This window comes from Dysidea avara, chromosome 4, assembly GCF_963678975.1.
Source record: "Dysidea avara chromosome 4, odDysAvar1.4, whole genome shotgun sequence".
NCBI classification, from domain to species: domain Eukaryota; kingdom Metazoa; phylum Porifera; class Demospongiae; order Dictyoceratida; family Dysideidae; genus Dysidea; species Dysidea avara.
The window spans coordinates 41,347,839-41,373,898 of record NC_089275.1 but is presented as its reverse complement, the minus strand read 5'-3'; the positions used below and the strand labels follow the sequence as shown (position 1 = coordinate 41,373,898).

Here is a 26,060-nt window from a genome sequence, read left to right as displayed (position 1 = left end):
ACAAAGTCTAGTTACGTCACATTGTGACGTAAGACAAAGAACCGGAAGTACTGTTATTGCACACTTTACAATGGGAAAGGTAGATAAAAAGTGAAAGCCGTATATGTAGAAAGTTACGAGGTATAAAACTTTTGTAGATGAAAAACTATGGCAAGATTCAGAGGTAAATTTCCATAGCTAGGTAGTTACTATATAACTTATAGCTAATTATTTGCATATTTGCTGGATTTGGAGGAAAATTTTTGTAGGTGAAAGGTGATCTACAAAATCTACGAAAATTTTCCGCCTCAAAAATTTTAACATATATGGAGTCTAATGTGCTAGTGGCAATACCAAGCTCTCCTTTTCAATGTTGTAGTGTTCCAAGATTGCTGCTGGAAAGCAATAGTGGAGTTGTTGCCTGTAGCTCAGCCTGTAGTACTTTACACTAACAAAGTTCACACTTCATTATGCTTCTCTAAAGTGAGATTAGTTTGGTTTGTTTACAAAACTGGAATAGCAGACTATGAAACAAACAATGGTATCAATGTTACACTTTCCTGAGTCACTTCTCCACCTGGCAGGGATAAATATCTCATGCATATCTTGCCAGTGGTGCCGTCATAATTGTTTTCATCATGTTTGTATTGGACACTTAAGCGTATTCAAAAACATCCAAAAAATAAATTTGACTTGCTTCGTCTTATAATGATCAATTTCACCACAGAAGACAGTATCTGTGCCTTTTAATTATCTGATACCTCTACCAGAGTCTACCCCACAATCACCTGCAAGCCAATAAAACAACCACCCTGATGAAACAGCCTTATGCATCTTGGCCAGAACAGTCATAGACATGTACAAATCATGATAGCGTATAAGAATAAACTGAACCAACCAGTCAGTACCTTTAAAGATTATTAAAGTAGGGACGCAAGCAATAGAAAAGCATTGAAACAAGCGACATACTGGATTGATTACAGTGAACAAATTGTAATTTTAGACAGAGCACCAATGTGGTTTGTTGCACTATCACTGTGTGTCTTGTTTCACTACTTTTTTATTGCTTGCATATCAACCCCTTTCATAACATTTTAAATGCACTATAGTTGCTTTGTACGTGTGTGACAATTTCCACTCATTATTCCCATAAATATTTAACCCCTCGACTTCAAAAATTTACCGTGGACTCTGTAAGGTGTGAATGGATTTGCTTGTTAAATCAAACTACATATTGTACAATAACACTTAAGGTAACACTTGCTATATCATACTTTTGTTATAATGATCATAGATCAATAAGTCATGACTCACTGCAGTGTGTAGCTGGGGAGAGAAGAAGGCGTAGTTCTGGTCCAGTAGTCTTAAGAATAGATAATGCTGTAATTATGTCTGAAGACGATTTTGAATATGTGGATAATCCTCAAGTGTTTTCCTTGAGAAACAATGAAGTTATTAAAAGGTTTAGGGTGTTTGTCATGATGGTATGTTTATACTCAGTTTTTGCAGTGGAGGTGTTGATCTGATATTTAAAGGAAAGCAACTTAACATAATTCCAACTGACTTAGTCATTGAAATCATTGATAGGTTTACTGGTGACTCAGTGATGAATTACACTACAGTATGTGTATACTTTAGTAATTCAAGTACGTATTGTTATGTGATTTTTTTAACAAATATGTAGCAATGCAAAAATGAAGTCCATAATAATGATTCCATAACATTGAGCTGTTTACCATATGAGCACAGAAAAAAATTATCATGCCCATTTCCTGGTATTTCTTCTGAATTATTCGATGGTTTCAAGAATGGAATGTTGAATCTTACATACAGTCTAGTTGCAACCGGCATACCTAATTTATCAAATCTTCATTTACGCCCACTACTACAACTTACTGTTGTGGATGATCCTCAGTTTGAGAATTTTGGCACAGTTAAGTATTCATCTGACTTATTGGTAAAAATTACGGTGAGTGTATATCTTACAAATGTGTACATAGTTGCTATTTTCATTGACATGCTATGAGAACATTCATAGTTTAGAATTTATTAAACCAGCAGAAGGGGGAGGGGGGAGATCTGGGGGTGCTCCAGCACTCCAAATTATAGGTGTATTGCACACAAACTCTGGCAGAAAAGATTGAGATACTCTAATAGAGCAGTCACCCCAATAGACAGTTACCATTATGCAATAGTCAAACATGTAGTAATAAATAGTATTTAATTAGCTGATAAGGCCACTAAAATTCAATCTACTGACACTTAATTTTCATAACTTTCCTGTGGGGAGCATGCCCTAAAATTAGCATGCTGGGTGTGCTCACCAATACTACCTACAAGAATTTTTGGTACCCCCCAACTCTAACACTCTTATAAAATTCATGTAGTTTCTAACTACAACTCATCTAGTTTTGTATGGAAAGATGTGCCTGAACTCCAATGACATTTCTCTAGTGAAAAGTTTCTTAACAGCAGCAACACAAGATGTATAGTATAGCATTGCATTGTATGTACATCTAACCACACAAAAATAGCCAAGCTGTGAAAAAAATGGTGCGGCCTTATAAATCCTGGGTGAAAAAAGTTGTGAAATCAAAGGTGGTGGCCAAGAAATGGCTGCAAGGATGTTAATGCTAAAAAATTTTAATAATGGCTGTGCATTATTAGCATTAACATCATTGCAGCCATTTCTTGGCCACCACCTATGATTTCACAACTTTTTTCACCCAGGCTTTTTAAGGCCGCGCCATTTTTTTCACAGCTTGGCTGTTTTTATGTGGATTTCACTTCTTTTTGTACTTTATAAGGCCCCAAAACCAGCCTATGGCTGACTGAGGTTTGTTTTTATTCACATTTCTCCTTTTCTATGTAGATACAATGATGATTATTGAAGACAGACTTATAAATGTATTTCATTGCATGATTTAATTCAATATTTGATAATATTATTGTAATACTCTAATAGAGTGCACATTTTTTGAAGACTTCTAATAGAACATGCATGGGATGTTTTAGTACTTCTATTGGTAGATCTATGAAATTACAAACGTTTGATTATAAGCAGATTTCAAACAGAAATTTCATTAATATAAAGCACAAATTAAGTGAGGTGATCAGCCAAGGTAGCAGTGGTTCAGTGGTGAAGGATGCAAGTGTTAGGTATGGAGGTCCCTGGTTCAAACTCTGGTAAGTGCTTTTTTTGACTTTTTTGCACACCTTTTTTACCCTGCAATGACTGCTCTATTAGAGTGTCTCAATCCCACTATTTTACACTTGCTTGGTTTTTGCTTTATAACTTTGTCGCTGTAACTCTATTGCTATTCAAACTATCAAAAGGCACTGCTACAATGATCAGCCTATCTACACACCAATTTTCAAGTTATTTCTATACTCGGTTTACCCTGTAGCTGTGACAGACGTTTGATTTTTTTTTTTACATAAATAAACGCTCATAACTCCTTGAATATTCCTCAGATTCACAACAAACTTGGTACGTGAATCCACTATTACACACTCTTCATTTGTGCCAAAGATCGAGTTATACATTTGCATTTTATAACAACTTTTGCAAAGTGTTAAAAAAGAAATCAAAGCCCCCGTAGCCCCCATGCAACATAAGAAGAAATTAAAATGAAATTTTGAACATCCATATCTCGCAAATGGTTGTTGCAAATTTAATCAAATTTGCTGTGTGGCGTACCCTACCTGGGGTACAGCTACAATGCAAAAATTGTGTGCTTTGGAGAAGGGGTCATGGAGCTATGCACACATGAAAAAGCTGTTTTCTTTCTTCCTGTTAATATACTCATGGTGTGGTCGCCAGCTTTCTTGACCACATGACACACTACCATTTGTCTTGATCTATGAGCAATTACAAGTTGGTACATAAAGATCAAGTTGAGCATGAAAGTACACAGATCGTTATAATACCTTTCTCTTCCTTTGTAGCACATCTGTAAATAATTCATTACTCATAAGAAAAATTGCACTGCTAATCTTGAGAATCATTTTATTGATCATGAAAAATCGATGGATCCAACTGTGGCTTGTAGTCCATTAGAAGAGTAATGCAAGTTTATTGTATAGTCTGACAACTGAATGATAATACTTTCAATGCCACCTTGTCGTATTATTTTAAGTGATTAACCAATAGAATTAGTATTACATTTATTTTTCAAAGTCTGTTGACAAAATATTTATTTGACTGGCTAATCTAGTATGGCATGATTCTATTGGAAACACATTTACAATTAACAATTAATTTAATATTTCCATGGTGATAGATACTCATAGAATAGCAACTGCTTAGCAATGATTGTTAGGTAATCATTGCTAAGACAAATGTCACATTTTAGTGCCAAAACTGTAATCGTTGTTAACCTTTTACATTAAATATCTCATTCTTAGTAACAGTTTCTATGGTTGTCGAATTATATTATAGTAGGATGGCTAGTTGGGATTGATTCATAGTTCTTGTATTAGCAGGAAGGAACTAGTGCTTAGCATTATTTTACTATTTTCTGTTTACAATGCTCACACTATTAATCCCAAAAGCCACAGCTAGTCATCCTATTGCACCAATACTCTTACTATCCACATTCACCTGACCATTTAATGTTCACAATCTGCCTCAGTATAGCACTCATTTGAAAACGTTTTATAAAACTTCTTCTATGTGCTTCTGCACAGCTACAGTAACAAAAGCAATAGCCATGTACTGATACATTACGTTTCTACCTTCCTAACAGTCTTCCAAACTAACAACTATTCAATTCTACAGTGTATTTTCGTGTCTAGGAAAAGAAGAGAATGATTCATGAATAATGTAACAGCTATACGTAATTTTGGGAATAATAGGTAATGGAAATAATTAAGTTATATTCCAGAATAATTGGATAAGCTACAGGTGCAAAATTGCAAGCGGCATAATGGAAAAATCTTTAGGATACACCACAGAAACAGTGCAAGCCTAAAACAGTTTAAAAGATAAAGAGATACTCTAATAAAATACTCTGACAGGTACTTACTCTAATAAAGCAGTTGACTTCAAATCTATTATAGTAGTCACTTTTATAAGAACCCTCACTAATATGCTTATGTTTAGCACAAAATTCAGGAATGATAAATAATAAAAGATTTCCAGAAAGCATAATAGACTCCGGCCTAGCTGTATGCTGGTATATGTAATTGCATCAAAGTGATAATTATTCATGCGTCTGCATCATAGGAAAATATGTACAGTAGCAAATAATAGGTAAAAAATGTATAACGTATGTGTATCTTATGTATATTAGGGTAGCCTAAGAGGTGTTCAATGCAATGCAATACCATGTGATACCCTAATGGTGATTGTGGGAGGTGTGCAAGGTGCAGAGTGTCAAATTGTAAACGTTACTCCATTCTCTCTGTTTTGCATACCACTCCCACTAACAGGAACTATGCCAGTTACGGTTAGTGTACCTGTGCTCTATATTGTGCATATACATAAACTCTATTATTTGTGTGTGTGTGTGTGTGTGTGTGTGTGCGTGTGTGTGTGTGTGTGTGTGTGTGTGTGTGTGTGTGTGTGTGTGTGTGTGTGTGTGTGTGTGTGTGTGTTGTGGATATCCTATAGGCGCTATAGCACTAATACACCTTATTCTTAGGGATAGGTCAATTAAATGTTGATTTTTTCTATTTTTCTGCATTTCTATTTACATATTTTGGTCACAAATTATCTGTTTATTGAAAACTTTTGGCTCATAGTTATAATTTCACTGAGTAGTGACTGTTCTACTAGAGTATCTTGATCTTCACTTGCTCTATAAGCTATGTATTGGTGACAATATCTGATTGTGTGACTGTTCCATTAGATAATCTCAATTTACAAAGTATATGTTCTTCAGTGTCCACTTCACAAAACTTTTACTCACCTATTAGCCATATATTTCACTGGCAAATTCAACTCATCCCTAAAATTAGTTTCTTACAAAACCATTTGTATGAACTGGTTTTGTGAATTTTAACTATTGGGAGTTACAGCCCATCATAGTTGAAATTCACAAAGTTATCTTATATAGTCACAAAGTTACCTCCATATTTACTAATAAATGCTGTAATTCTTAAACACATGCAGGTACATGTTGGTCAGTACCTTAAATACACAGTTGGAAATATTGATTATGGCACAATGGATGAAGGAGACAGGAAATGCTAAATCCTTATGCCTTGAACTTTGCAAACATGAACATATTTGTTACATGCATAAACATTGTGAACCATTACTCAGCATACACTACACTTTAAATGCTTTTTTTCATGCATACAGTAAATTCATGGACACGATACTTTTTAACAGTTTAGTTACAAAGAAAATTCAGTGCATGGAAATATATGCATGTTATCTGTATGTGTGCATTTGGGATTTGACATGTAGCTTCTGAGCTATAGGTGGTCATTGCTGCAATGATTGCGTATTGAAAGTGAACTATATACGTAGTTTGCACATGTTAGATGTGTGTCTGAATTAATGTGAATGCTGTTATGCAAGCAGCTTATAGTCCTAGTAATGATTGTAATATTCTAGTTGCTGGGATAGAGGTACTGAAAGCCTGTAGCTATGTATTGTTAGAAACTTTGGTATTGCTGAACTTTTCTTCTCCTATTAGTCTATCTTGCTGTAAAAGTGTTAGTATATTACATAAGAAGTAAATGTGATATATCATTTTTATAAACATCATCCAACTTGCCACCTGTGAAACTAGATAATTCGGACTGTCGTATTAGATGCAGAAATCAATCCCAGACCAGCAACAACTTGATTCTCTGGCAACACGTAGTCTAGAAATGTTCCAGCGGGTTCTTGTATGCATACAGTCTATTTGCGTAACTGTTAGGTGTGAATTGAATCTAATCAAACATACAGTGCATATCAATATTGTGCAAACTTGATGAGAGTTATTGTATCTGTAAAACTCTGATTTTTGATGTGTGCAAAGTGTATAAGTAAGCAAGTATGTAGCTCACAGTAAAACTCTTATACTGATACTGACTGATGCTAACTTTGTATTTGTGACCAGATTTTACAGAACCGAACCAAATTGCACATCAGGCAAAATCAAACTAACACCACCAGTGGATAGCTACTTTATCGTACTACAAGTTTTGACCCTCAGCACTACTCAAACTACACGAGGCTGGTTTTAGTAGACGTCTTTTCTGGGTGGTGTGGAGTGCCCAAATGGTGGTTTCAGGCCTTGTGAAGGACCTGGCTTGGCAAGAATCAGTGGTTTACTGGTGGACAGCCTTATAATGTTGGCCAGACGTGTTCTCTGTAGATTTTGCTACATATCAGCCACTAAGGAGCCAGCACTGCCCTGTAATCTCGTGTCTGGACTCCAATCGTGGTCTGCCTCCATTTTCAGTGAGGCCTATCTTTTGCCCTCCCCGCCGCCCCTAGTCTCGCGTGGCCAGACCGCTTTTTCTCAGCACGGCGCTTATCGATTAAAATTATAAGCGCCTGCTCGAAAAAGGTGTTACATCGTGCTCGATCGTTTTTCCTTTTTCGAGCAGGCGCTTATGATTTTAATCGATAAGCGCCGTGCTGAGAAAAAGCGGTCTGGCCACGCGAGACTACCGCCGCCCCAGCCTCCACCCCTTTGTGAGCACTCGTGATACTACTTCGCTCGTCCAACTGCTCAGATTTTCTATCTTATTTGGCGGGAAACTGTACAAGCAGCTACAAGTACTGGAAGTGGCTTGAAAGGTAACAGATTGATGCATCTTTTGTGTAAATTTCATACGCGTGCTTGCTATCCTTGGAGAGTTATGCTGGCTTCAATTCTTTAAAACCGTTTATCTCGAAACTTCTAATGTGCGATTTGGATCGTTTTTCCAAAATCCAGTCACATTTACTCTGTCTTTACTCTATTTTAAGCAATAATGGACCACTGGTAGGACCAGCAATCTGTTTTTCTCTCAATCTAGGCAGAAATTGAAAGAGAGGTCCAAAGATGGAATGAATACCAAGTATGACAGAGTAAATTTGAAGTCAGTATTGGTGCATGGTTATAGTCTCTCACAACCACTACAATGTAATTACATTTCGTACATTAGTATAATGTGACTGGGTCTGCAAAATTAGGGAATGTGGACACATAAAACTTGCCTACCTCTTCGAACTTCCATGACTTGTAACTTTTTGTGCCATTAAGTTATGTTTTCAGCACTTACTAAACGATTATAATACAAGTTACAGAATACTAATATGCCATCACACTACTGAGATATGACTTGGTATGTGATGAAGTGTAGTGCTCTATTATTGCAGGCCCAGGCCCGGTCACATATAGACCATCTCAAGATAGTTTATAGAGTTTCAGCAAATTACTATACATTAAGCAGTCCAGAAGTGCATTAGACAATTGCATAATTACAGAACTTTACTATTATCTCAATAGGGAATTTATTCAAATTATCTCCCAGCTCTATTTTGTACAACATGTAGCCTCTGAGTAGCTTCAACATGTGAAATAAGCACGAGATTGAGTGGGTTGGGGGACCATTGATATGCTCGACCACAATTTTAAATATTCTGGCAAAAATTTCATGGTCTGAGCCATGTATGAACTGCATTTTCTGCTTTCTGCACCTTTCAAACATAGTATCTTTAAACAGGCTGTAGGACCAGGTGTCCTACAGACCTTCAGCACTTGTGCTGTAAAGCCTTAATAATGAAAATAATAAATAAATCTTATTTTAATTCATTAATGCTTAGTGGCTACCAGATACTATAAGGTGATAGACTGGATAGAGTTGGAATCTGATCGGCATGCAGTGTAGGGATTTAGTCCATATTGCAAAATATTAGTTAACATAGTAACAAAATAGATTTATTCATTATGATTATAGACTCATTTTGCATGTCTGGTCTGAGTGCCATGCATGGTGGGTGGCTAGCCAATCCCTCCCCCCAGATCATGTTGATCGTGCCTGCATGTGTTGATGTATACCCAACGTACAATGTAATAATAACTTGTCATTATGCAGTGTGTAGAACACACATGTTGTTTTAAACATTGTTATTAACTAAATTTCTGCATTGTATGACATATAGCTCTCATAATTAACTGTGCTCTAGAGCCATGATGTCTCAGAACCTCACAATTGCTAACCTCCAACTTGTGTGTAATATGGATATATGGTCCAGCTAGATTGTGAAAGAAATTAAATTGATCTAAAGTATAGGGTGTAAAAGAATAAAATTTTACAACTGCTATACTACACCAAACAATCACTGATTGCCTTATTAAAATTTTACCGATTGTTCTATTAGAGTATTTTGAGTGATGATATTCACAGTTTGCAAAACTGAACCAGCTGTATATAGTCAATCTCAACAGCTGCCACCAATATAATGAGTCATGCAATCTTACCACAGTTCTGCACTGTTAAAACTGATGTGCTATGGTAGCACCTAAAAATGCTATGGTAGCACCTAAAAGTGCTAAATTTTGACTGCTTCAGTCAAAAAATAGCACCTAGAGGTGCTACCATAGCACTTCATTTTTAACAGTGCACCACTATGTGTAATAGATGTTAGATCATCAAATATCATCATTTGCTCTTTTTTTTTCATTGTTAAACATTAATTTTTTGTATGCTAAAATTAAAAATTCTTATGCAATTTTGTACTCTAATGGAGCAGTCATTCATACTAATGATATAAAATATTATTTTTTTGCACAAAAATAAAGCAAATTACAGCTCTTATTTAATCCTTATGCACAACTGTTACTATTTTTATAGATAAGATTGTGCACTACAAATATACAATAGTTCATAGCTATAGCAATTCAATACCTAAAGACATAATAGGAGACACTGAAGACTGTTAGTATTGTAAGCATGTGTACTGTACTATTTTCTAAAAACACCCATGAACAATGGAAAAGATGTTTGGGATTGGATAGCTACGGCAGTCATGAGAAATCCATCTTTTCTGTGATTTACTGCAATGTTGTTTATTTCAGTCTGATTGCGTCCAGAAATGACCTCTTGTTTACACTCTCCAATCTTCTCATTGGTAAATATTACACTGTATCTGGTTTCTCCCTTAACAACATATGTGTCGATATGTACCAAATAGCGCTTATTCCTCCTTTGCCTATTAACCTTTTTTTCCAGAACATCAAATGTTAGTCCATCTTGTTCTACTGTTTTTATGCCACTATTCAGCCTGTAGATTGTTGTATAACGATTTCTACCCCTAGAATTTACAGTGACTCTCCTAGAGACTAGACTCAATCCATCTTTAATAGCAAACTTACTATATTTTGCATAGGTAGAACTAGGTTGATCAAAGTGAACATGGATTTCCAAATCACTGCTACTCCTCAAAAACACAATCATATGATATAAGACATCACCCACATAGTATGAAGTAGCAAGTACCACGTGATAATTTTCATCAGCCATGCTTTTTACTAAGGAATTTGCATTTCTGTTACCATCTATATCAAACACAACTTGATAATCTGAAACATTACTAACCCTTTTAAAGATTACAGCAAAATATACGTCACTTCCTTTGTTGTATGGTGCAATAAATGAAGGTACCCGGTTCTTCCTCTTTCTCTGGTTATTGATAACTCTAGTAAGTTTGTTATGTTTAACTGATGGTAAAAACTCAGTGGCTTGATATTCCCAAGGCCTACCACACAACTCAGGTTCAGATGACTCACAGGGATCATGTGATCCGTGAGGACAACGTTCTATAAAGAAATACAGATTACTATATTAAACTCTTTCATAATTTCCATACAGAAACTTGGTTAATGTGACCCAGCAGAGGTGGATCCAGGAACTGGCAAGGGGAGGGGCACATGGTAGAATTCAAGGAAAATGGGAACAGAATGGGAAATGAAAGTGAGAATGGGGAATGAACATCATGTCATTATACAAGTTGAAGTTTACAGCACAATGCATTGTCCAATAAAATGATCAATATCATCTGCTTAAAAATACTCTAATATAGCAGTCAAAAATGTTTTACCAGGGAATGTATTGATTGATGGACTGTCACATATTATAGACTAGCTAATTCATCAACACTAAAGTTTAGCTACTCCTTTGAAACCATAAACGTTTTAAAAGATGAAGTTTACAAAGTACTCTAATGAACTTTTATACTAATAAACGGATAGTGCCTTCGCAAAGTATGGGAAGTTGTACCTGCAACCTCAAGATAAAAGTTGAAGGGTATACGTATGTGGCAGCTTCAATGATGCAACTATAAGGCCAATAAGCAGGACCAGTCATGGGAACTCATCTTGGAGACCCTTCAGTTTGACAAGCATACTACTGCATGTACACCCTCTATCATAATGATTTTTCCTAGGTATTGAAAAAATGGGGCACTTTCATTGGATAAATATTTGCAAGAATAGATCAAGCAGTCAATCACAACAGTATAGGGTGAAATTATCTATAGGACTCCATAAATAGCACCCATATACCTCAAAACTCCACTGTGTATATTGTAACAGTTTGTCCCCCACTCTTTTGCCTGCCCCACCATATATATCCCTGTGACTTCTTATGTGGAAGCAGCAGGTGCAGTTTCCAAAGCTTATAATAGGAGCTCTTCATCAGTGTTTAATGTTGAATACTGTATTTACACCACAACATTTATATAGTTCCAAAAGTAAATGTGGTGACTATGTAAAACACTTAATGATATTAAGCCCTTATTTCTGAAATCAATTGAGGCACCTCTTAAGTGCAGCTACTATTGAAAGTGTGGAAAAGGAAAATATGGAAAAGAAAAGGAAGCATGGTAGTTATTTCTTTTTAAATGCTTCTGGTTTTAAAGGAGTATATATAGTAACTTTCACTGTTGATGACTTATCAAGTCTATACTATACCCAATGTTGCCAGTTATAGTCTATCAATTCACATTTTAATGCAAGACTCAGTATGATAGTTGAGCATTTCAATGCAGGTGACTGCTCTATTAGAGAGTATTATTTCACACGATCATTTTAATTTTGTACATGGTATTATTGTGATGGTTGTACTATTAGAGATATTGACTAGACTATCTCAATAGTTTGTGGTTAGGGTACCTATATTTTAAATATGCCTCATTGCATAATAAATCTAGCACTAGTATACAGCTTTGAATACTGTTTGTGGTTAACATACACTGGACTTCATCACTAAAAGTAGTGATATAAGAACATCAACAACATACTGAATAATTACCTATTGCAGACATATGCAATTCACCATGCAACTTACTTTTGCTAACATACAATAGTCTGTTAGGTGTTACAGTCCTTGATGTTGGTCTTATATCTCTCATATCAATCCTATTTTTTGTTGAATCATCAATCAATTTCTGCTTGACTTGTTCAGGAGTAAGTGACATATCAGCACTTAGCAAAATTGCTGCAGCTCCAGCCACTATGGAAGTAGCCATTGATGTCCCACTCATAACACACACTCTGTCACACATTTGATTACACTTTGCAACTGCCAGTACATTACATCCACAATGCCCAGCACTTTCAATATCTTGTCCTGGTGCAAATATATCAACACAACGTCCCCAGTTAGTGCCAGAAAATGTTGTCACATAAAGAAGATCATTTCTAGCAGTTCCTCCAACTGTGATAGCATGTGGTGAAGATGATGGAGTGTATTTACAAGCATTAGTAAGAAAGTTACCAGCAGCAGTTATAACAACAATTCCTTCTTTAGTGACTCTTTATACAGCTATACAGTTTCAGCTGGAACTCGAGGGTATCCTTTAACCTTAAGGTTGGGAAATACTAAAATAAATTCTTGTTACTATAGCTAAGTATTAAATGAATATTTACTTATACTTAGGCACCAGCCTATTATGCTGGCATAATTTTGAGCATAATAGGTGCCTGAAAGCATCAAGCATAATGGTAGCATAATAGACAGAATAATTGTCATACTGTAAGCAAAAATACATGCCACAGAAAAAGGTTGACTTACAATAATAGAACAGTTGATGCCACTGATATGACATGACTGTTATTATAGTTTACAATGTAGCCAAATTCTTAATGCATAACAAGTACTGTAACATTTCAGTTGTTCATAAGCCAAAGTTTATCATTATCCATTAGAAAGTAACAAAACACCAGCAAAAAGTTTGAGCATAATTATGATCATAATAGGCAAAAATTTTGAGCACTGCAGCATAGCATAATAGGGAAAATTAAAAACATAATAGGCTGGTGCCTACTTATACTAGTTAAAAAGTACATTGCATAATTATATGTCAATATAAATAATAAACTTAATGTGAACTCTGTGTCATTTTCACCAGTTGCAGCTCCTGTTTATCATCTGATAATTTGTGTGGATGGTGTTTATATGATAAGAAGTGTACCTCATCCAGTGACCAGTGTAGAGTAGTAACTGATTGGATCAATGTTAGTAGTAGTACTAGTATTGTATCAGTGATGTACTAATATAGTATCTCATTTAGACTAGAGATAACACTAATGCATCATGTCCACTAATCCTTAATACCACTATTGGATATCAGCAACCTGTTGGAGTATCACGTAACTTGTCAATAAAAACTGAGAACTTACCACCTCCTGTAAGATATGTTGCATGTATTGTCAACATTGTATTTGTTGTTTTATCTAAACAGAATTCAGACTATACATACCAGTGTGTGATACAATATGATGGATCACAGTCTGTTTTACAAGCTGAATATACAGGACCTGATGGTTTAGTGTGTGTACCAGTAGCAAGTGATTTCTCTGGTGTTGACTATGTGAGTAATGGTAGTGTGATTATAAGGTGGACTGGACCAGATGTACTGTATGATCTGGAGACTGAAATTGATCATCTAAATGGTAAGTGATGCTAACCACACTGTACAAGTATGATGAATATTCACTATCATAGTAATACTATATGATTGTTCTGCTTTGGCTGGAGGGTGTTCATCGTGTTTGTCAGTATCAAACACATTAATGCTTGACTGTGGATGGTGTAACAGTTTAACAAGTTGTGTAATAATGGAGTCTTGTTCTGATGGTAGTACATTTACTACTATCAGTAGTACTTGTCCTTTACCACAGATCACTATGGTATGTACCATACTACAATGTGGCAGGTAGTTAATAATGATATATTAATGGAACAGGTTAATCCTAACTCAGGTCCATATCAAGGAGGAACTGATGTAACAATTAGTGGAACAGATTTGGGAGTTGTAGTTGATGACATTGTCTTCATTTTCATTGGAGGATCACCATGTATGATAAATAGGGATAGCTATCAACCAGGTGAACGGTGAGCTTTTATTGGTGTATGTAATATAGTGATAAAGTAGAACTTTGTAGATTCAGGTGTACTACAACAGAACATACGATATTATCACCTTCCTATCCTAGTCTAATATTTATAGTGATAAAACGTGTTGGAACAACAGCATTTACTAGTTTGCCTAATGGATTTAGATATGCTGTAAGTTTAATTGCTTGTAAACATTCTTTGTTTGTGTTGTAATAACCTATTCATAATTTTATTTTAGAATGTTAGCATTACTGGATTTTATCCTGAAGTGATCCCAATATCAGGAAATAGAATGATTACCATTACTGGTATAAATTTTGACATCAGTAATACGTCACTTGTAACTGTGGAGCTAGCAGAAACAGCCTGTCATATTAAGTATGTTTGCTACATTTCAAGTACTGCATATGTAGTAGAAAAATATAATGTCCTTCAAACCATTATAGTTAAAATAAACATAGAAATAATAAATTATATATATATAATACCATGGCCACAAGGGATATATGCCCAAGCCCGAGGGCAAAGGCATATATATCAGGCAAATCCCTAGTAACCATGGTATAAGTAATATCCACGCAAAAACAGCTAAGCTGTATAAGAAGGGTGCGGCCTTCAAAAAGCCTAGGTGAAAAAAGCTGTGAAATCAAAGGTGGTGGCCAGTATATGTTGGTGGCTATAGCTAGTAGCATGTAAGCAGTATTAAAGAGAGATAGCTACTGCTAGATTTGCATGAAGACAGAATGTAAAAAATTTTAGGGGACTAGATGTTGAAATGATGCAGATGTACCTTTTATGGATGCATATATAATACATCAGTGGTTGCACTTGTATTGGGGTATTTGCCCTCAGACCTTGGGCTGTTGGGCATACATATCAGGTAAAGCCCTCATGCCAGTGTTACAACTATTACATGTATTATGTGTTGTACCACTACTGTAATTATGTACACATTGGCTTAGTATCATCATACATGTGCATAATTCTTATCTGCAAAATTGAATAATTTTGTAGAGAAAGCACCAAGGAGACATTTCAAAGAAATAACAATGGTCAATATAATTTTTCACCAGTACCATAGTTAGTACAATAATCTTGGGACATGTCACACTCACATTCAAGCAGTTATGACTAAAAGTGTATTGAAGAGAGTAACAGCCAATGTGCCTAACAAAAGTGTTGAATAATGCTACCAAAAACCAATAAACACCAGTCTAGTGGTCCAGTCCAGTGTTTGTACCTTCCATAATTTTCTTTTATAAAAACTCAAGCTGAAATTGGTCGTAGGAATTTATTATTGGTCACATGATGAAAGCCATGGATCTGACTTTCCTACTGCGCTCAGACGGAAGTGATTTGTCACCCTTGTCATGCTATGAGTCGATAAACATTTGTTGAAGGTGTGAAATAGTGCTATAGCATATTCAGAAGTAGTTCATTGTATTTTGAATGCAGACCATGCCCAAGTAACACAAGATCACCACTCTACAGTAAAGTTTACCCCTTCAGATGTGTTGTAAACAGTATGTAACATGATGCAGCAGCTTTAATACTTGCAAAATTGCTAAATTGAACTTATCTGTGATACCCTTAGGACTTGCCCGTTCATGTCTCTGCTCCATACACTTTAGTGTGGGCATTCAAAGGTACTGCTTGAGGTTTAACTTGCATATTGTGCAGGCAATATCATGGGAACGTGGTTTGCTCATGGCCTTGATGTCCAACCAGTTCAAAGATATGATATGCTTTGACTGAGGGACATGGAGTGTTTAATTATGGAGTTAGTGTACATAGTTGCTACGTTTCAACTAGTTGACAATTACTTAATGATGAATGATCCGTAAAATATGCGTTTGGGCAATGCACATATGCATATTTCTACCCACCACATGTCAACCATTGAGCAGGCCACGGAACAACACCAAGAAAGTAACTAGGTGGGTAACTTATAGTCCTAACTGCTTAATTTAAAACAATAACTTATTGCTGTCCCAATAGTGAAGTTAGTAGGCTTAATTTAGTACAAAATGCTAAAACTAAAAAAAAAACTAGATCCCACAATTGCAATTTTTCTGTTGCTGCGTGTGAAGCATAATTATGAATAACATTCTAATCGCTTTTAGCCCACACTATTAAGCCACTATTGATCATGAGATTATAGAGTGGGTATTCTTCAGTTGTTTCGCCTAGCAGATGAGTGTGCCTAGAGTAATGTATACCACAACTGCGCTAGGTTTTGCTGATATGTACTCCCTTAGCCCTCATACCTCGGGTGTATATATCAGTAAAATCCCTCACAGCCGTAGTATAACTGTTACATAAACTTTTGCTATGAGGTGGAGTACACTTATATACACATCAACTCCAAAGTCAGAGGAAGTTCCAATGACTGAGAAGGAGGGGTGTGTATATATATAAATGTAATGCACCAAAGTGAGCCATGGTTCATATATACCATGTGTCTAAATTAACCCATACTACACAACATACTAACAACCCATATGCACACAAACTAATCTAAAGGTCCACTGAAATGGAAAAAATTTACTTGCCATTTTACTAAGTCGTTTGTATCATGCAATGTACAAAAACAGTTCAATTATGTTGTTATAAAGATATAATATTATTAAGCCAGAAAGTCTAGTTACGTCACATTGTGACGTAAGACAAAGAACCGGAAGTACTGTTATTGCACACTTTACAATGGGAAAGGAGATAAAAAGTGAAAGCCGTATACGTAGAAAGTTACGAGGTATAAAACTTTTGTAGATGAAAACCAATGGCAAGATTCAGAGGTAAATTTCCGTAGCTAGGTATAGTATGTTCACGTTGAGCTAAATCCTGAAAAACAGCTAAAAATTAAAAGTGGATTTTTTCTCAACAGAGTTAACATTTCAGCCAACCAGATGATTATTGGTAACAGTAAAGGTGTCAACAACAGACATGTACAGTTTGGCTCCATTACAAGTTCGGGAAAGGGCTGTAATGGACACTGTGCTTATATGGCTTCCCCATAGGAAATGTATTGTGAAAATTTTGATTGGCCGTAAATATTATGTCAAACATTTGAACAAAAAGATTTCAAAATATTTTTAGCGGATCAAGCAGTACTACAAATGAGCCAAATTTCAAGATCATGTGTAATTGCATCCATGAGTTATTAAATGTTTTTGAGGATTCAGCTCAACGTGAACGTACTATAGTTACTAACTTATAGCTAATTATTTGCATATTTGCTGGATTTGGAGGAAAATTTTTGTAGGTGAAAGGTGATCTACAAAATCTACGAAAATTTTCCACCTCAAAAATTTTAACATATATGGAGTCTAATGTGCTAGTGGCAATACCAAGCTCTCCTTTTCAATGTTGTAGTGTTCCAAGATTGCTGCTGGAAAACAATAGTGGAGTTGTTGCCTGTAGCTCAGCCTGTAGTACTTTACACTAACAAAGTTCACGCTTCATTATGCTTCTCTAAAGTGAGATTAGTTTGGTTTGTTTACAAAACTGGGATAGCAGACCATGAAACAAACAATGGTATCAATGTTACACTTTCCTGAGTCACTTCTCCACCTGGCAGGGATAAATATCTCATGCATATCTTGCCAGTGGTGCCGTCACAATTGTTTTCATCATGTTTGTATTGGACACTTAAGTGTATTCAAAAACATCCAAAAAATAAATTTGACTTACTTCATCTTATAATGATCAATTTCACCATAGCAGACAGTATCTGTGCCTTTTAATTATCTGATACCTCTACCAGAGTCTACCCCACAATCACCTGCAAGCCAATAAAACAACCACCCTGATGAAACAGCCTTATGCATCTTGACCAGAACAGTCATAGACATGTACAAATCATGATAGCGTATAAGAATAAACTGAACCAACCAGTCAGTACCTTTAAAGATTATTAAAGTAGGGATGCAAGCAATAGAAAAGCATTGAAACAAGTGACATACTGGATTGATTACGGTGAACAAATTGTAATTTTAGACAGAGCACCAATGTGGTTTGTTGCACTATCACCGTGTGTCTTATTTCACTACTTTTTTATTGCTTGCATATCAACCCCTTTCATAACATTTTAAATGCACTATAGTTGCTTTGTATGTGTGTGACAAATTCCACTCATTATTCCCATAAATATTTAACCCCTCGACTTCAAAAATTTACCGTGGACTCTGTAAGGTGTGAATGGATTTGCTTGTTAAATCAAACTACATATTGTACAGTAATTTAACACACTTAAGGTAACACTTGCTATATCATACTTTTGTTATAATGATCATAGATCAATAAGTCATGACTCACTGCAGTGTGTAGCTGGGGAGAGAAGAAGGCGTAGTGCTGGTCCAGTAGTCTTAAGAATAGATGATACTGAAATTATGTCTGAAGACAATTTTGAATATGTGGATAATCCTCAAGTGTTTTCCTTGAGAAACAATGAAGTTATTAAAAGGTTTAGGATATTTGTCATGATGGTATGTTTACACTCAGTTTTTGCAGTGGAGGTGTTGATCTGATATTTAAAGGAAAGCAACTTAACATAATTCCAACTGACTTAGTCATTGAAATCATTGATAGGTTTACTGGTGACTCAGTGATGAATTACACTAGGGTCATTCCATGTCAAATCAACAAGGAATTTAGGGTCACCTCTCGGATTTTGACGAAACTTGGTGTGTTTGTAGTACCTGTGGTGCTTATCACTCATGCAAATTTTTAGCTCCATACATTCCATAGTTTCTGATTTATGACCGCAAATATTTTGAATATTTCATGAAAATTTGGTCCATCTCTAGTTATAAAATTGACTGCAACTTTGTTCTGTGTAAATATTTTTAAACACAATTTTCACTGATGGAAGACTGTTGATTGACCTTTCCAGTGATCCCTAAATTATGGGATATCTACTTAATCATGGTTCAAAAGTACTTCATTGAAACCTTTAATCCTTTATATTTTGAAAAATGCTGCTTGAAATTTTTCAAATTCTTGTGTGAATAATGATTGGGTCATAGTCTATGTTTGATAAAATTTTTGTGGTGGGACCACAATGGGCTCAAGAGATATAATGAATTATGTTGTGGTATGCGGTGGAATTTGCAGGCTATTATTGCTGTATTGGAGTGTACACCTCCAATAACCACTCACAACAAGGCCATGCCAAGTTTGTCTTACAGAGTGAAGGTGTCTAGGTACATTGAAACCTGTATTAGTGACCACCTGTATTGAAAGGCCACCTATATATGCTGCAGTTAAATTATACTTCTTTAATGTATAGCACAAAAGCATCAACCCTTTCTAGCAAATCCAAAAATGGTCCTTATTAGACAGGTTGACTATAAATTATAGATCTGACCACCATGTGTCCCTAAACATCATGTAAATGTTTACCATCTCTTCACAAGTACCTTCTTTATTAAGTTGAATCCTACTGTAGTGGATTTAGCCATATTTAAGTTCCGTATGTGGCTGCATAGATACATATAACAGAACTCCTCAGAAGGGATACCTGGATACCTTGATAACCAGGACACCTGTTTATACACTGTACTCCCACTCTAGTGGTGCACATACATTTGGACCAAGATACTTCTGTAGCTTCTGTAATATGAACACTTTATTATGGTCCTAACAATGGAGGGGTTTTACCATATACATACATGCATTAATTGTACCTCAATGTGTGAAATTAATTACTACATTACTTTACATTCACGACCACTTTGAAGATCAAGTCATAAATTCATACACATACTCACGTAGGAAGTAAACATGTTGACCAGATATTTAACATTTACCTGTACTGATCTTCAAAAACGTGAACACAAAATACTTTGAAAAACCATTAATTTTAGTAATTACAGTACTATAAATCACACATTGAGGTGCAAGCAAGTGTTAACAATATAAAAACTCTTGGTACAAGTAATGCATCTACTATATACAGTGTAACTCTTCTATTACCTGGACCATTGATAAAGTGTTCATTTCTGAGAAACCACAGACTTGTCTTGGGTCCAAAGTGAGATCATGAGGCTATCAAGGTACCCAGATATCATTTTTGAGGAGGTCTGTTGTACCTATGCAGCCATGTACGTAACTTGAATAGTGTAGAGTGGGGATATGTATGTAAGTGCACTACGGCGAGATTTAGGTATAACTGAAGAGATGGTACAACATTAACGTGTTTATGGATGCATGATGATCTCATTTATAGTCAACCTGTCTAATAAGGACCATTTTTGGATTTGCTAGAAAAGATTGATGCTTTGGTGCTATACATTAAGATCCAATTAAAGTATAAATTAGCTGCAGCTTATAGATGGTCTTTCAATACAGGTGGTCATTAATACAGGTTGCAATGTACCTAGACACCTTCACTCTGTAAGACAAACTTGGCATGGCCTTGTTGTGAGTGGTTATTGGAGGTGTACACTCCAATATAGCAATAATAGCCTGAAAATTCCTCCACATACCACAACATAATTCATTCTATCTCTTGAGCCCATTGTGGTCCCACCACAAAATTTTTATCAAACATAGACTATGACCCAATCATTATTCACACAAGAATTTGAAAAATTTCAAGCAACATTTTTCAAAATATAAAGGATTAAAGTTTTCAATGAAGTACTTTTGAACCATAATTAAGTAAATATCCCATAATTTCAGGATCACTGGAAAGGTCAATCAACAGTCTTCCATCAGTGAAAACTGTGTTTAAAAATATTTACACAGTACAAAGTTGCAGTTGATTTTGTAACCAGAGATGGACCAAATTTTCATGAAATATTCAAAATATTTGTGGTCATAAATCAGAAACTATGGAATGTATGAAGCTAAAAATTTGCACGACTGATAAGCACCACAGGTACTACAAACACACCAAGTTTCGTCAAAATCCGAGAGGTGACCCTAAATTCCTTGTTGATTTGACATGGAATGACCCACTACAGTATGTGTATACTTTAGTAATCCAAGTACGTATTGTTATGTGAATTTTTTAACAAATACGTAGCAATGCAAAAATGAAGTCCATAATAATGATTCCATAACATTGAGCTGTTTACCATATGAGCACAGAAAAAAATTATCATGCCCATTTCCTGGTATTTCTTCTGAATTATTTGATGGTTTGAAGAATGGAATGCTGAATCTAACATACAGTCTAGTTGCAACCGGCGTACCTAATTTATCAGATCTTCATTTACGCCCACCACTACAACTTACTGTTGTGGATGATCCTCAGTTTGAGAATTTTGGTACGGTTGAGTATTCATCTGACTTATTGGTGAAAATTACGGTGAGTATATATCTTACAAATGTGTACGTAGTTGCTATTTTCATTGATATGCTATAAGAACATTCATAGTTTAGAATTTATTAAACCAGCAGAAAGGGGGGGAGATCTGGGGGTGCTCCAGCACTCCAAATTATAGGTGAATTGCACACAAACTCTGTCAGAAAAGATTGAGATACTCTAATAGAGCAGTCACCCCAATAGACAGTTACCATTATGCAATAGTCAAACATGTAGTAATAAATAGTATTTAATTAGCTGATAAGGCCACTAAAATTCAATCTACTGACACTTAATTTTCATAACTTTCCTGTGGGGAGGCATGCCCTAAAATTAGCATGCTGGGTGTGCTCACCAATACTACCTACAAGAATTTTTGGTACCCCCAAACTCTAACACTCTTATAAAATTCATGTAGTTTCTAACTACAACTCATCTAGTTTTGTATGGAAAGATGTGCCAGAACTCCAATGACATTTCTCTAGTGAAAAGTTTCTTAACAGCAGCAACACAAGATGTATAGTATAGTATAGCATTGCATTGTATGTACATCTAACCACACAAAAACAGCCAAGCTGTGAAAAAAATGGTGCAGCCTTAAAAAGCCTGGGTGAAAAAAGTTGTGAAATCAAAGGTGGTGGCCAAGAAATGACTGCAATGATGTTAATGCTAAAAAATTTTAATAATGGCTGTGCATTATTAGCATTAACATCATTGCAGCCATTTCTTGGCCACCACCTATGATTTCACAACTTTTTTCACCCAGGCTTTTTAAGGCCGCACCATTTTTTTCACAGCTTGGCTGTTTTTATGTGGATTTCACTTCTTTTTGTACTTTATAAGGCCCCAAAACCAGCCTACGGCTGACTTTGAGGTTTTTTTTACTCAAATTTCTCCTTTTCTATGTAGATACAATGATGATTATTGAAGACAGACTTATAAATGTATTTCATTGCATGATTTAATTCAGTATTCGATAATATTATTGTAATACTCTAATTGAGTGCACATTTTTTGAAGACTTCTAATAGAACATGCATGGGATGTTTTAGAACAATCTAGTACTTCTATTGGTAGATCTATGAAATTACAAACGTTTGATTATAAGCAGATTTCAAACAGAAATTTCATTAATATAAAGCACAAATTAAGTGAGGTGATCAGCCAAGGTAGCAGTGGTTCAGTGGTGAAGGATGCAAGTGTTAGGTATGGAGGTCCCTGGCTCAAACTCTGGTAAGTGCTTTTTTTGACTTTTTTGCACACCTTTTTTACCCTGCAATGACTGCTCTATTAGAGTGTCTCAATCCCACGATTTTACACTTGCTTGGTTTTTGCTTTATAACTTTGTCGCTGTAACTCTATTGCTATTCAAACTATCAAAAGGCACTGCTACAATGATCAGCCTATCTACACACCAATTTTCAAGTTATTTCTATACTCGGTTTACCCTGTAGCTGTGACAGACGTTTGATTTTTTTTTTTACATTCATAAACGCTCATAACTCCTTGAATATTCCTCAGATTCACAACAAACTTGGTACGTGAATCCACTATTACACACTCTTCATTTGTGCCAAAGATCGAGTTATACATTTGCATTTTATAACAACTTTTGCAAAGTGTTAAAAAAAGAAATCAAAGCCCCCGTAGCCCCCATGCAGCATAAGAAGAAATTAAAATGAAATTTTGAACATCCATATCTCGCAAATGGTTGTTGCAAATTTAATCAAATTTGCTGTGTGGTGTACCCTACGTGGGGGACAGCTACAATGCAAAAATTGTGTGCTTTGGAGAAGGGGTCATGGAGCTATGCACACATGAAAAAGCTGTTTTCTTTCTTCCTGTTAATATACTCATGGTGTGGTCGCCAGCTTTCTTGACCGCATGACACACTACCATTTGTCTTGATCTATGAGCAATTACAAGTTGGTACATAAAGATCAAGTTGAGCATGAAAGTGCACAGATCGTTATAATACCTTTCTCTTCCTGTGTAGCACATCTGTAAATAATTCATTACTCATAAGAAAAATTGCACTGCTAATCTTGAGAATCATTTTATTGATCATGAAAAATCGATGGATCCAACTGCGGCTTGTAGTCCATTAGAAGAGTAATGCAAGTTTATTGTATAGTCTGACAACTGAATGATAATACTTTCAATGCCACCTTGTCGTATTATTTTAAGTGATTAACCAATAGAATTAGTATTTTTCAAAGTCTGTTGACAAAATATTTATTTGACTGGCTAATCTAGTATGGCATGATTCTATTGGAAACACATTTACAATTAACAATTAATTTAATATTTCCATGGTGATAGATACTCATAGAATAGCAACTGCTTAGCAATGATTATTAGGTAATCATTGCTAAGACAAATGTCACATTTTAGTGCCAAAACTGTAATCGTTGTTAACCTTTTACATTAAATATCTCATTCTTAGTAACAGTTTCTATGGTTGTCGAATTATATTATAGTAGGATGGCTAGTTGGGATTGATTCATAGTTCTTGTATTAGCAGGAAGGAACTAGTGCTTAGCATTATTTTACTATTTTCTGTTTACAATGCTCACACTATTAATCCCAAAAGCCACAGCTAGTCATCCTATTGCACCAATGCTCTTACTATCCACATTCACCTGACCATTTAATGTTCACAATCTGCCTCAGTATAGCACTCATTTGAAAACGTTTTATAAAACTTCTTCTATGTGTTTCTGCACAGCTACAGTAACAAAAGCAATAGCCATGTACTGATACATTACGCTTCTACCTTCCTAACAGTCTTCCAAACTAACAACTATTCAATTCTACAGTGTATTTTCGTGTCTAGGAAAAGAAGAAAATGATTCATGAATAATGTAACAGCTATACGTAATTTTGGGAATAATAGGTAATGGAAATAATTAAGTTATATTCCAGAATAATTGGATAAGCTACAGGTGCAAAATTGCAAGCAGCATAATGGAAAAATCTTTAGGATACACCACAGAAACAGTGCAAGCCTAAAACAGTTTAAAAGATAAAGAGATACTCTAATAAAATACTCTGACAGGTACTTACTCTAATAAAGCAGTTGACTTCAAATCTATTATAGTAGTCACTTTTATAAGAACCCTCACTAATATGCTTATGTTTAGCACAAATTTCAGGAATGATAAATAATAAAAGATTTCCAGAAAGAATAGTTAGAAGCTTTAAAAGCATAATAGACTCCGGCCTAGCTGTATGCTGGTATATGTAATTGCATCAAAGTGATAATTATTCATGCGTCTGCATCATAGGAAAATATGTACAGTAGCAAATAATAGGTAAATAATGTATAACTTATGTGTATCTTATTTATATTAGGGTAGCCTAAGAGGTGTTCAATGCAATGCAATACCATGTGATACCCTAATGGTGATTGTGGGAGGTGTGCAAGGTGCAGAGTGTCAAATTGTAAACGTTACTCCATTCTCTCTGTTTTGCATACCACTCCCACTAACAGGAACTATGCCAGTTACGGTTAGTGTACCTGTGCTCTATATTGTGCGTATACATAAACTCTATTATTGTGTGTGTGTGTGTGTGTGTGTGTGTGTGTGTGTGTGTGTGTGTGTGTGTGTGTGTGTGTGTGTGTGTGTGTGTGTGTGTGTGTGTGTGTGTGTGTGTGTGTGTGTGTGTTGTGGATATCCTATAGGCACTAAAGCACTAATACACCTTATTCTTAGGGATAGGTCAATTAAATGTTGATTTTTTTCTATTTTTCTGCATTTCTATTTACATATTTTGGTCACAAATTATCTGTTTATTGAAAACTTTTGGCTCATAGTTATAATTTCACTGAGTAGTGACTGTTCTATTAGAGTATCTTGATCTTCAATTGCTCTATAAGCTATGTATTGGTGACAATATCTGATTGTGTGACTGTTCCATTAGATAATCTCAATTTACAAAGTATATGTTCTTCAGTGTCCACTTCGCAAAACTTTTACTCACCTATTAGCCATACATTTCACTGGCAAATTCAACTCATTCCTAAAATTAGTTTCTTACAAAACCATTTGTATGAACTGGTTTTGTGAATTTTAACTATTGGGAGTTACAGCCCATCATAGTTGAAATTCACAAAGTTATCTTATATAGTCACAAAGTTACCTCCATATTTACTAATAAATACTGTAATTCTTAAACACATGCAGGTACATGTTGGTCAGTACCTGAATTACACAGTTGGAAATATCGATTATGGCACAATGGATGAAGGAGACAAGGAAAGCTAAATCCTTATGCCTTGAACTTTGTGAACATGAGCATATTTGTTCCATACATAAACATTGTGAACCATTACTCAGCATACACTACACTTTAAATGCTTTTTTCATGCATACAGTAAAATTCATGGACACAATACTTTTTAACAGTTTAGTTGCAAAGAAAATTCAGTGCATGGAAA

General features: G+C 35.4%; 1 protein-coding gene across 3 annotated transcripts in view; it reads left to right on the top strand.

The window, feature by feature from the left end:
- The window catches only part of LOC136252165 (plexin-B-like), a 57,593-nt gene extending 31,533 nt beyond the window's left edge, over positions 1 to 26,060 (top strand). For 2 of the 3 annotated variants that reach the window (XM_066044551.1, XM_066044553.1), the window contains 12 exons: positions 13,322 to 13,427; positions 13,484 to 13,600; positions 13,655 to 13,865; positions 13,918 to 14,102; positions 14,159 to 14,307; positions 14,358 to 14,481; positions 14,549 to 14,688; positions 18,605 to 18,772; positions 18,820 to 18,931; positions 21,338 to 21,622; positions 24,974 to 25,129; positions 25,807 to 26,060. In XM_066044551.1, coding sequence (XP_065900623.1) covers positions 13,322 to 13,427; positions 13,484 to 13,600; positions 13,655 to 13,865; positions 13,918 to 14,102; positions 14,159 to 14,307; positions 14,358 to 14,481; positions 14,549 to 14,688; positions 18,605 to 18,772; positions 18,820 to 18,931; positions 21,338 to 21,622; positions 24,974 to 25,129; positions 25,807 to 25,887 — 1,834 coding nt within the window. In that variant the 3' untranslated portion in view covers positions 25,888 to 26,060. Of the gene's footprint in view, positions 1 to 1,273; positions 1,442 to 1,488; positions 1,601 to 1,663; positions 1,949 to 5,273; positions 5,430 to 6,094; positions 6,334 to 13,321; positions 13,428 to 13,483; positions 13,601 to 13,654; positions 13,866 to 13,917; positions 14,103 to 14,158; positions 14,308 to 14,357; positions 14,482 to 14,548; positions 14,689 to 18,604; positions 18,773 to 18,819; positions 18,932 to 21,337; positions 21,623 to 24,973; positions 25,130 to 25,806 lie in introns of those variants that run through there. The other variant, XM_066044552.1, reaches the window with a different exon arrangement.